General features: G+C 30.9%; 1 protein-coding gene across 1 annotated transcript in view; it reads right to left on the minus strand.

Annotated features, from left to right (window-relative positions):
- mim (missing-in-metastasis) overlaps positions 1 to 12,877 on the minus strand; it is a 341,092-nt gene that overhangs the window by 78,678 nt on the left and 249,537 nt on the right. The window contains exon 4 of the mRNA XM_089646255.1: positions 8,078 to 8,151. Within this exon, the coding sequence (XP_089502381.1) occupies positions 8,078 to 8,151 (74 nt within the window). The remainder of the gene's footprint in view (positions 1 to 8,077; positions 8,152 to 12,877) is intronic.

Here is a 12,877-nt window from a genome sequence, read left to right on the forward strand (position 1 = left end):
CGATATTATTGTTACTAACTTACATATAGGTATTTTACTTACTAATTATATATTTTGTAATTTTTTTGATGAAATAAATAAATTTAAAAAATATATATATATATATAAATTTTAAAAAATAAAAGTTCTGTGAAAGGTTTTTTCAAGTTCTGTTATTATTTCAGTTCAATCAAGCAACACACCTAAAATTATATAGTAACGGAACTTGAATAGGACTTTCACAGAACACGAAAATGGACGTTAAATTTATTTATTTAGGATTAAAGTTATTTTTTTTAATTTTGTCATGTAAAACTATATTCGGTCTATTATGACTAATCGTTCGGTCTGTTAGTATAGTTTTATCATAATATATTTTATAAAATTCGTTTTCTAAAAATGAATTTGGTTCGTATTCATAATATGGTATTATATGACGGCAGTCAATCAAGTTTTGTTTTATACTATTATTTTTAAACTTCCGATTTAGTTGTCCGGGTTAAGTCTTCCCCAAAGGAAAAACTTAACCCTTCCACTCACTTTTCCACAAATGATCAGCTAGTCAATCAACACTATGTAAGTGCATTATATAAGTAAAATAAATACAAAACAATACAAGAACAACAACACGTCAAATCACCAGATATCAAATGGGAAAAAATTATGGAGATATTATTATTATTTTGTAATGTATTATCATTTAACAAATTTTCTTCAGTTCATGTCTTTCTGGACATTCGGTTGGAACATGGCGTGCTGCCAAAGATTTCCAATAATTAATATTAAATCAGGAAGTATTGTTAGCCGTACCAGGACATTTTTATTTTTTATTTTATTTTATTTTATTTATTTGGGAAAATCAACAGATTATTTACATATATAAGAATAAACTAAATAATAAAGATAAAATCCAATAACAAATTTTCACTTAAAATTATAATAATAATAAAAAATATTAAAACAAGAAACTAAGGGTTCAGTACCCGTGGCCTGAGAAATTTACAAAAAATACAAAATCGTAAATAATAATAATAATAAATAAAAAATAATAACAGATCTAGGAACACAAATAAATTAAAATTTAAAGTTAACTGATATACTAATATACTAATAACCAGCTAAATTTCAAAAATTTAAATTTAACTGATATACTAATAACCAACTAAATTTCAAAACAAAATGTATTGTAAAATTTCAACACAGCAGCAATCAATAAAAGCACTAGACAATAGCAATAATAACAATATAATAAATGTATACCTACAACTAAATTGAACACATGAGTATAAATTGGAAGGTAAGTAACTGGAAAGGATTCAAAGCAATAACATGATAACTTCAAGTAGAATATTTAAAATTATTTAATGTTAGTTATTACATATCTTTTAAAGGTTCCTAAATTACTTGAGAATATGTCTATATCATTAAAATTCTTATTAAATATACTACAGGCTCTGAATATAAACGCATTTTGTCTTATATTAGTAGAACATTTATGGAGATGAAAAAGTAATTTTTCTCTAGTTCTAACGCTCGGGACTCTAAAATTAATTTCAGACAGAAGGGGAGAACAATCAATAAAAGCCATTGATAATTTTATGGAGATATATTATATCTGCGGAGTCTCTTCTAGTTTTTAATGGCTTAAGTCCATAAAGGTCCATCGAGCTGTTTACGTCAAGGTTTGAATTTAGTTTGAAATTTAAATGATGGACAAATTTTCTTTGGATGGCTTCAATGCGATTTATGTAAATATTATATTGAGGATTCCATATGGGAGAAGCGAATTCAAGATGACTGCGAACATAAGAAAAATACAATATTTTAAGTGTTATGATATTATTAAATTCTTTTCCAATACGGAAAAAGAATCCTAGCATTCTAAGGGCTTTCTTAACAATCATATCAATATGAGCCTCAAATGTAAGTTTACTGTCAAGTATAACACCTAGATCACGAATTTGTGTAACTTTTTTGAGTAGTTGGCCAGCTATATGATAATTATGGTCAAACTTAATTTTATTTCTAGTGAAGGTAATTACATAACATTTAGAAGTGTTCATGTTGAGACGATTGCGGATACAATAATCATTAAGCCTATACAGATCTTCTTGTAGTTTAAAGCAGTCAATTATAGAATTAATAGGCAGGAATATTTTCATATCATCAGCGAAAAGTAGAACATTTATGCCAGGAGTATTTTATCATTTACTTACTTATGCTAATCATGAACCAAGGCAGACACCGACGTAATTATCATGCGCAATGTTCCTGGTATTGTATTACAACATAAACAGGGATTATAATGTTTTTGGTTTTTTTAAATGAAATCACTTAGATTCACCTTTCTTTACGTAGAGAATAACTAAAAATCGCACACATACAATAGTGTGCGCAATTGATTTTGAGGCATGATTATTTTTATTGGAATTAGAATTGGGTTAACGAAATTAATTCGTTATTTTTTTAATGATAAACTAATGTTTTCAATACAAGGTTTTTATGCATAGCACAAATGATAATACATTATTATAAGCAATAATTAGTCGATACTAATTGAAAATATCCGGTCAGACCGGACATCAGAAGGCGCGGGTTCAATTCCCGTCGGGGGCATTTATTTTTACTCGGGAGATATTTTCAATTTGTATTGATATTACAGGAGACTAATTATTGCTTATAATAATTGATGCATATAATAATTTATTATGAAATTAATTCGGTTAATTATTTTTTACCCAAATTTAAACGTGCTAATTCGGCCGCTTAGTCTTTGCTAGCTGCAAATGAGTAGTTCCAGTGACACATCTGTGAAATTATACATTTACGTAAATAATTGCATACTTTCGTATCGCCGAAAATTGCCTACTTTTATCAGTATGAACTTCGATGATTCATCAAGCGATGTGGAATGTCGATGATATTAAGACGACACAATGCCCTTAAACAAAGTCGGACTCTTAACGACGTAAGGGAAGAAGGCGTGTACACTAATATTTGGCGCGTCGCAAGGCGCATTGGATGGACCTACGGTCGAATTTACCCTAGCAGGCCTAGAAAATTGATCTTTCAGCGGGGTTCATTCAAATTAATTCTGATATTACTAAAATCTCAGATGTTTCTAAATGGAAGTTACTAATTCATCGTCTATAAAAAATAAATCTGGTGCTTATCGCTAATTTTATAGTTCAAAAACATTTTATAAATATGTAAAGAAAAATATAATTTTCTTTAATGCCGAGCTTGTCTCGTCATTTTGGCTGTGTGTGTCGTGGACTGTCACTGGCTGGATGTGCGCCACAGTACCTACACAGTCGAATCAATATTTCATAATCTATGGTTTAAGACATAGTAAAAATAATCTATGGGTTGTGACAAAGCAGATTGATGGGAATAATTTCAATAATTTGTAATTGTGATTAAGGAATTGACATAACAATTAATAACATTAAATGTCGTTTCTTTCAAGACATCAAGAACTCAAAATTCCAATGATTTCATCAAACTCGTAAATTCCACAGAAACTAATGACATCGGCATGATACTCTCAGACCAATACCCGGGTCTCAATTCTAGAGAATTCAAAAAAATTTTGGATGAAAAAAATATTCCAATAATTTTTACTGCAGTAAACTCACCTTTCTCAAATGGATTAAATGAAAGATTGAACCAAACACTGGTCAATAAAATTAGATGCAAAATTAACGAAAACGACTCAAAAGTAGCTTGGACAACTATAGCACATAATTGTGTAAAAATCTATAATGAAACGGAGCACACTGTCACAGGATATGCGCCACAGTATCTACTTAACGGCACAGATGTTACGATTTTGCCAAATGAGTTAAAACTTAAGAAGACCGACATCAGTTTGATGCAAGACAGAAAAAAAGCTCTGGAAAATACTATGAAGTCACATAATTACAACAAGATAATTTACGATAAAAGCAGGAGACACTTCAACTTCAACGTTGGTGATATTGTTTTTGTGGAGAATGGAAACAAACTTAATAGGAAGAAGCTAGACGAATTGAGAATCGGACCCTACAAAATTATAGAAAAATTATCAAACTCAATTTACAAGATAAACACTGGTCGACAAAAATCAGAATCAAATTTTTTCCACATCTCAAAGTTAACTCCAGTACCTGCTTTAATGAACCAAAAAGAGGATACTTAATAGGTTGGGGTTTATTGTCTTCCCTGGGGGGGGAGATGTAAAGAAAAATATAATTTTCTTTAATGCCGAGCTTGTCTCGTCATTTTGGCTGTGTGTGTCGTGGACTGTCACTGGCTGGATGTGCGCCACAGTACCTACACAGTCGAATCAATATTTCATAATCTATGGTTTAAGACATAGTAAAAATAATCTATGGGTTGTGACAAAGCAGATTGATGGGAATAATTTCAATAATTTGTAATTGTGATTAAGGAATTGACATAACAATTAATAACATTAAATGTCGTTTCTTTCCTTACAGGTAATGTTTTGTTACTGAATTCTTTTCTTTATGTAAATCTTGTGAGATTAACAAAATAAACCTCTACTTTCCTTACAGAGAAACTCAATTGTGTTTTAATTGACTGTGTCGTTCAAATCACAAGGAAAATATCATTATAAATATTTCAAACCGTCTTACGTAATATATTTTAATGGTAAGGTATTGTTTTTATTAATCTTAAATATATATTAACTTACATCCGTGGATATCGGTCTGAAAAACTGAGATATTATAGTTATGAATTCGTCGGAATTAATTAAAACGTAAGCCTCGAGCAAATCCCTAGAATCTTGTGTTGCCTCAATTGAAAAACGATTATATTCAAAACTGTCTGGTGGTGTACGAGGAATTTTAAAAGATCCATCAAATGTGAGAAAATGTTGGTTTTCAACGGTTAATTTGTCACAATTTCGTGAATTATGAATGCACTGACTCCAGCAAAATAAATATATTTACTATAGATTTCTTCATAATGCACAATCTTGGGGAATATTAGATTAAAAATGAACTTGTTATATAAATCGCTATCACATTACGAAATATCGCGATGAGAGTTTGGTTTTGCAAAGAAATACGTACCCCTACCAAAATCATAGACAAAACGTGTAATATATAGATTATCTGCAGAGACACCCATTCATAGCTTTAATTTTTAAGAAATAGCTTTAATTTTGCGTTTTCATAGCGTTTATAGCTAAATAGGATAACGTCAAGGAATGGGATTCGGCAAGATGGGAAATACAATTAAATTAGCAAAATCACTTGAAACATTTTTATTGTATTATTGATTGAAACTCAACTTGGCACATGTTTCTACAGTAGAGTGTGTCATGTTCGTTCTACGATATGTCAATACAAGATTATAGCGACTAAAAAATCTTTTTTACTATCGCTAAAAACACCATTTGTCGCTTTAATTCGTGAAAATATCGTTAATGCTATGAATGGATGTCTCTAATTATCTGTAACACATACCGATTATCTGCCAAGCTCGTCATAAAAACCAAACGAGGCAAAAGAGCAACTGATATACTGGTCCTAAGAAATACCCAATTAAATGACAGATATATTATACTGACTAACTGTCGAATGTTATTAGAACGTATCAAATCAAAAGGCCGTACTAAGCGAACAACTAACAATCGGAAACGAATTGAGGACACAAGGCAGACCGTTTCTCTTCAAAGGCCTGAAGGTTTCTATGGTTCCCTTCATCACTATGCGAATACGGAGAAAGTGTATTAAAGCCACAAACAATAATCCAACCAATCCTCACAAACAATACCTACAAAGACCCCTCTAATACTAAGAAAAAACATATCTACTTTTTACAAAAGAATTAACGAAAGGTCCACATTTTACGCGGTAAAAATATCTACAGTTGTGACGCCAACACCTGCGCCGACAAATGAATGCGGAAGTACCTAGCTATTTAGATCTAGTCACCAAACAGGGAAAAACACCATTTTAAGCAACGTTTTGATACTGAATTATGGTCTTTCACCAGGGCGAAATTGCAAGTATCTACCTACAACTTTGTGTAAATTCTCAATAGTCTAAACATAAACTGATTAAATGAATAACAGACGTTCAGGGCATCGATTCTCTAATTCAGGCCGCTCGCAATCGCCGTCGAAAGTACATACATTAGTCGACATTATTTTTCTAGTCTCGTCGAAGGTACATAATTACATACGCCAAACGTCAAAAGTTATTCCACTCGAACAACGAGTCGTTCGACCCACTCGTTGTTCGAGTGTAATGACTTCGTCGAGTATTGAGGTCCAGATATTAGAAACGTAACTTTCCTATCTTAAAAATTACTACTAATTTAATACTATGCACCGATTAAGTAGTCATAAATCGATGGTATTTAAAAAAAACTGAGAAGAACTTGAATGATTAAATGCATCGCTGATAACTGATCAGTGGCGGCCAGCTAATATGTGCTCCCGAGCGCCGAACAACCAACAAGATTTCCGACATGGCTAATCACAATACGAAACTCGGTTCGGTTATAATATCTCATACAAAAGGTACCTACTTATTCAGCGCGCTTAACTTGCAGACCGATTTTGACTTGTGCCTATGTTCGTAGCAGTTCGTTTTCGATTGCGATCCAAAATTTAACTGCTTTGTCGCATATTCTGTGGAACAGTAGAAAGCGTGGGTACATACCAGTTCATACTATTCTTTGCAAATAATACCTTATCAAGGACGGCGTTCGGGGTTTTACCACCACATCAGAAGGAACGGTTTATTCAGTAGAAAGTTAAACTAAAACGCGTATGTTTGATATTATTGTCGATATCGTGGTTTCAATTTACCATCTACTATTTTTCAGCGAATGTTCCGCTTCTTCGATACAAGCATACAGGATAAAACATGTCATTAAGAGATGAGTGATGTCAGATTACTTATTATCAGTTCAGTCAGTACTCGCCGTCGCCGGGCATTGTCTGTTGAATTTAAAACTTTTCTTACTCTGCGAAAGTTTTGAAGTTTAATTGCAGGTTTTATCGATCTTGTATATCAATTATTAATAAGGCATATCAATTATTGCAGGTTGTAGGTACTAATTTATGATTGCTTTTGTGTTTGTTCAACGTATAAATTAAGAATGAGTTTGAATGTGGAATACATTAAGAACAATAGGTCGAGTTTTGAAAACAAAGTGATAATAAAAAATGCCGGTCCACCTGAAACCTGAACTGATAATAAAACAAGAGTGAAAATCTGGATCGAAGAAGTTTACTCGATCATTTAACAAAACAATGTATAACAAAGCTTCGTAGCTGTGTGCATGTGATCAATTGAATAGTTTTTTTTGTTTTCCGTGTTTAATTTACGATATTGATTCAGTTTGGACAATCATCGGTGTTACTGATGTAACTCACCTTTCTGAAAAAATCAAAAAACATAATTCTTGTCATTTTTCATTTACAAAAAGTTTTGAGCTTAAAGGTTTTAGGAAAAGTTGACATAAGAATGCAATTGGATTCAGGCTACCGTGCCTAAGTTAAACACCATAATGAGCTATTTAATAAAAATCGATACAGGTCAAATTTCACAGAACATGATTTCAATGTGACGCTTAAAACGTATGACTTCCTAAATAAAGTTCAGTAAAAGGTGAACTCTGTGCAATTTACGCCCGCGACGATTTTTCAAAAGTTAACGGCGTTTTATCAATTTTACAACTTTTTTATAGTACTTGTTTATTAGAAGACTTTCCCGAGACTGTGAAATTACTAAAACTTGTGTGCACCATTCATGACCTTTGGAATGACCTCAGTTGAAAGCTAAAGATATTTCTCAACGTTAAAAATAATAAAATCTTTTTTAAACACGTTGAGCCAGGACAGACTGAACGCACTATCAGTGTTTAGCATTGATAGAGGTCTTCGCTAAATAAAAGAAGCAGAGAATAGAACTTCTTTATAAATAGGTATTTACCTTTATTTAATTTATTTTATGACTTAATGTTGTAATCCGGTGAACCCCCACATATTTTGACCACCGGCCGCCACTGTAACTGATACACATAATATTAAACGGTGCACATAATATTATTGCACATTAGGTAGGTACTGTACCTCTTGAGTTGGTTGCCGCATCTGCAATCTTTTGAAAGGCATCCAGGTAGGCGGAAACTGCAGTGAGGGTAGACCTGTAAATAAAATAACATCATTTAATATTTTGAAGATTTGTGAATAGTAAACCTAACAAATCATTAGCTCAATCATTACCCGTTTTAGAAAGACAAACATTCCGGATCACGAATAACCTCATTTCTTTATCCTACTACCATGAATACAAGCGTAAATGTTTTGTTACTGTATTTTTTAAAAGTTGTTTCCTTTACGCGTTCATACGTTTCTTTGGAAAAAATTTTTTTTTTAGTAGTTTGCATTTATATTTTTATTGAGTAATTTATTTTTTTATTTGTATTCTACTCAAGCGAAGCGATAGGAAAACTTTCAAATTATCTAAAGCATATTTTCTGGTAATCATAATGTACACCAATTCTTTATAAAGATTAATCAAAATAGTGATTTGGCATTAAACTTCGCCTTAACATACGCAATAAATATCAATATTTTGCATAATAAAATCTGTCCTGAAAATTCAACGACGAGAGCGGTAAACTCCCTAGCTCCGGACTCAAAGGCAGATGGTTCAAAACCCGGCAGAGGCAAACAAAGTAAGAATTCAATGTATAATGTTTTTTAGGCACAGATAAACAAAAACTCACAGCATATTATAAGGCAAATAATATTCTGGATAATATCGTCCCGGCGAAAGACTTCCACTCGTAATAAAAAAAATTGCTTGCAATCAGTTTGTTAAACTTCTTATGGTCAAAGAAATTTTAAATGCATGCTATTAAGCTATCAATTATCTACCTACTGACATTAGAAGCACGCAAACCAAAATTTTCATTTAAAAGTAAAATAATAATAATAATAATTGATTACCTCCAATAAACATATCTATTATGAGAACTTCATGACATATTTATATGTGTTCCTACTGTATATATATGTACTCTATTTTATTTTTATTTATTTTATTATTCATTGTTGCCCTATCGGGCTTTTACAGAGGAAATTGACAGTTTATGTATGTAAGTCTAACATAATACATGGATAATGGCATAACTAAATACAAAAAAATAAAAATTAAATCATAATAATTAAATGACCGGTCAGTGGTTGAGTGGGCATAGCGCTTGGGTTTCACCCGAGCGTCGCGTGTTCGATTCCTCGGCTGGCTAAGTCCTCCATCACAACACAAGCAACATTTTCGGCTTTCTGTGGTGGTAGTAGGCGATTTTCAAACATTGTTGGGTTATTCGTAACCTGGGAATGTTTGTCTTTCTTTAAAAAAAAAAAAATTAATTAAAATTAAATGCTAATACTAAGATTAGCATCAAATCCAAACAATAACACCGAATATTGTAAATAAAGCTAAATATAAAGAAAGTATGTACATTAGGGTGTATCGATTTTTAACTTTTTTTTTGTTTTCAAATTCCAAGTTGAAAAAAAGTTGCTACTAGGTACCACAACTTACCACAAAAAAATTTGGATTTTTAAAAAAATGTTTAGGTCTCCCGCACCACGCCTAAAGTTTTAATTTTTTTCAAAAAATATCAAATTTTTTAAAATTTAAAAAAATTAAATCGTAACTTTTGTGTTTATTCCAAGTTAAAAAACAGTAATATTAGGGCATAAAAATAAGTAAGAAACAATTTTTATTTATAAAAAATGGATATTAGGTCTCCCGCACAAGCCCTAAAGTTTGTTAATTTTGATGAACTTTTGTAATTTTGTGTACATATATGAACTATGTTTTTTTTTAGTTTAAACCACCGGAATTAATTGTACTTTTCTTACAGAAGGCATAAAATTAGACAATATATAATACATAATTCATATATACATTTAGTAAAAATATATACCACATATATAGTATATATATAATATGTTTTATACCTGAAAAAAGATAGTTGGACGGTGTAAATTGTATGAGAAGGTGTTGAAAGTAACTAATGTTATTTGCTATAACTGTTGTTTATTACAAAAGTATAAAAGGTTGTAACATGTCATAAAATGTAGTATAATAACTAAGTACAAAATGTTGCTGATTACTTTCCATACGACATGAGTGGAAGTTTTCTTGTTCTACTGCAAATTTACTGACTTGTTTGAGTATTCGTACTTTCATCTTGGCTTCAAAACCTCAAATAAAAGTTATGTATAGTATTTACATAGGCCTAGTGAAAATTTTATAAATGTTATTACAGTTCCCAAATGAAATTTCAATTTAATATGGAAGACAGTATGATAAAAACGTTATTTAGAAACATTATAACTACAAAATAGTAGAAAAAACTTACTTAAATTTTAATCCTTTGCAGAGGTTTTGTACTGGCTCTTGGTCTCGAACGTAGGTAGTTTTTTACGGTCTTCCAGTCTGGCACGGATAAAACCATCTCTTTCGATCAGCTCACATACTCGCTTCGAAGCTTCTGTGACTTCCTTGACAATTCGTTCCACCGCTTGAGTGTGAGAAGGAATTCTAAATTCAACCCTTCCACTTTTTCCAGTTTCCGCAATAGACTCCAACTCTTCTAGGCTCATATCAGTAACAAGAGGGGGTTCGGTTACTGAAGTGGATTGCCAGTCAATCATATATATATAGTCATCGGCATCGAAATTGATCTGAGGGGGTTTAAATACCCTTACCCCTTTCCTTTCGGTTGCGCGATCTTTCTGGATTCTCTTATAAGCCAAGGCTCTGATATGTTTTCGTTCATCAAACAGCATAGCTATCAAAACATGCCCTGGGTGAGCCATGAAAGCATTTCTCTGTAACGTTGCATAGACGACTTTTCTTAGCTCATCTATCCCCAAATCACGCAAGCTTCCATTCATTTTTTTTAAATGATTCTTTTCAGCAATTACTTGGAAGATTTATAAATAACATGTTTATCATACTGTCTTCCATATGAAATTGAAATTTCATTTGGGAACTGTAATAACATTTATAAAATTTTCACTAGGCCTATGTAAATACTATACATAACTTGGATTCGAGGTTTTGAAGCCAAGATGAAAGGACGAATACTTAAACAAGTCAGTAAATTTGCAGTAGAACAAGAAAACTGCCAATCATATCGTATGGAAAGTAATCAGAAACATTTTGTACTTAGTTATTATACTACATTTTATGACATGTTACAACCTTTTATACTTTTGTAATAAACAACAGTTATAGCAAATAATATTAGTTACTTTCAACACCTTTCTCATACAATTTACACCGTCCAACTATCTTTTTTCAGGTATAAAACATATTATATATATATAGTATATATATGTGGTATATATTTTTACTATATGTATATATGAATTACGTATTATATACTGTATCATTTTATGACTTCTGTAAGAAAAGTACAATTAATTCCGGTGGTTTAAACTTTAAAAAAACATGGTTCATATATGTACACAAAATTACAAAATTTCATCAAAATTAACAAACTTTAGGGCTTGTGCGGGAGACCTAAAATCCATTTTTTATAAAAAAAAATTGTTTCTTACTTATTTTTATGCCATAATATTACTGTTTTTTAACTTGGAAAAAACACAAAAGTTACGATTTAATTTTTTTAAATTTTAAAAAAATTTGATATTTTTTCAAAAAAATTAAAACTTCAGGCCTTGTGCGGGAGACCTAAACATTTTTTTAAAAATCCAAAATTTTTTGTGGTAAGTTGTGGTACCTAGTAGCAACTTTTTTTCAACTTGGAATTTGAAAACAAAAAAAAGTTAAAAATCGATACACCCTAATGTACATTGTACATTCGTATAAGCATATAATTATTCATGTTTGTCATGCAAACCAGTAAGACTCAAAACAGGAAAATAATTTACTCGTAAGGTAAATAAAAAATAAATATATATAATATACTGATATGCATTATAAAACAAATGTTTGAAAAAAGAAGATAATAATGTCTGTTGTATCTATAGAAAAAAAAACTAATAAGTAATGGCAAAATACCAACGCCGTAATTAATATCGAATTTAAATAATAGTGCTTGAAATGGTAAAGTATAATATACATATCAAGTATGACCGTACATGCATACAGTCATTAATATGCGTCTAAAAAAATATATAACAAATAAACTAAGGAGTTTGTGAGTTAAACGTTGGAAGGTAAAGAGACAAGACTTTTTTGTTTAAAAAAGCTAATAAATAATACAAATTAATAACTATCAAATAGGTCTGAAATTAGTTGCCTTTTGAAACTCATAAAATATATCAATAAGTTCACAGTGTTTGTTGATGAATTCTTGGAATTGGTGAATAAATAGAGTAGTTAGTATTGAGGTTATTGTTACATTTAAAAGTGTCTTTGCTTCGTGTTTGTCTGGCAGGTATGTACATTTGACTAAAGTTTCCCCTGTTTTTTTTCTTATCATTATTTATCACTTTGCCTTTTTGTCAAACTGAAATTTGATTACAGGATGGGTTGTTTCAGAGTATTTGAACAATTCATCAAATTTCAACGTTCATTTTCGGGTTCTGTGAAAGTCCTATTCAAGTTCTGTTAATATATCATTATGGGCCAGTTACTCGACAGAACTGAAATAATTACAGAACTTGAAAAGAAATTTCACAGAACTTGAAAAATAACTTTGAAATTAGAAGATTTGTTCAAATTCTATGAAACATGCGGTCCTTTTAATTAAAATTATTCTCGCTTCGTCATAATCTTCTACATTCATACTTGAATTGAATAATTTGAAAATAAATAAAAAAATACAATTTTATTTTATCTGTCATTTTCATAATATTGTGTAAACAAAAACCTAGCTAACT

This window comes from Hesperophylax consimilis, chromosome 24 (assembly GCF_061612785.1).
Source record: "Hesperophylax consimilis isolate HC1 chromosome 24, BYU_Hcon_1.0, whole genome shotgun sequence".
Taxonomy (NCBI): Eukaryota; Metazoa; Arthropoda; class Insecta; order Trichoptera; family Limnephilidae; genus Hesperophylax; species Hesperophylax consimilis.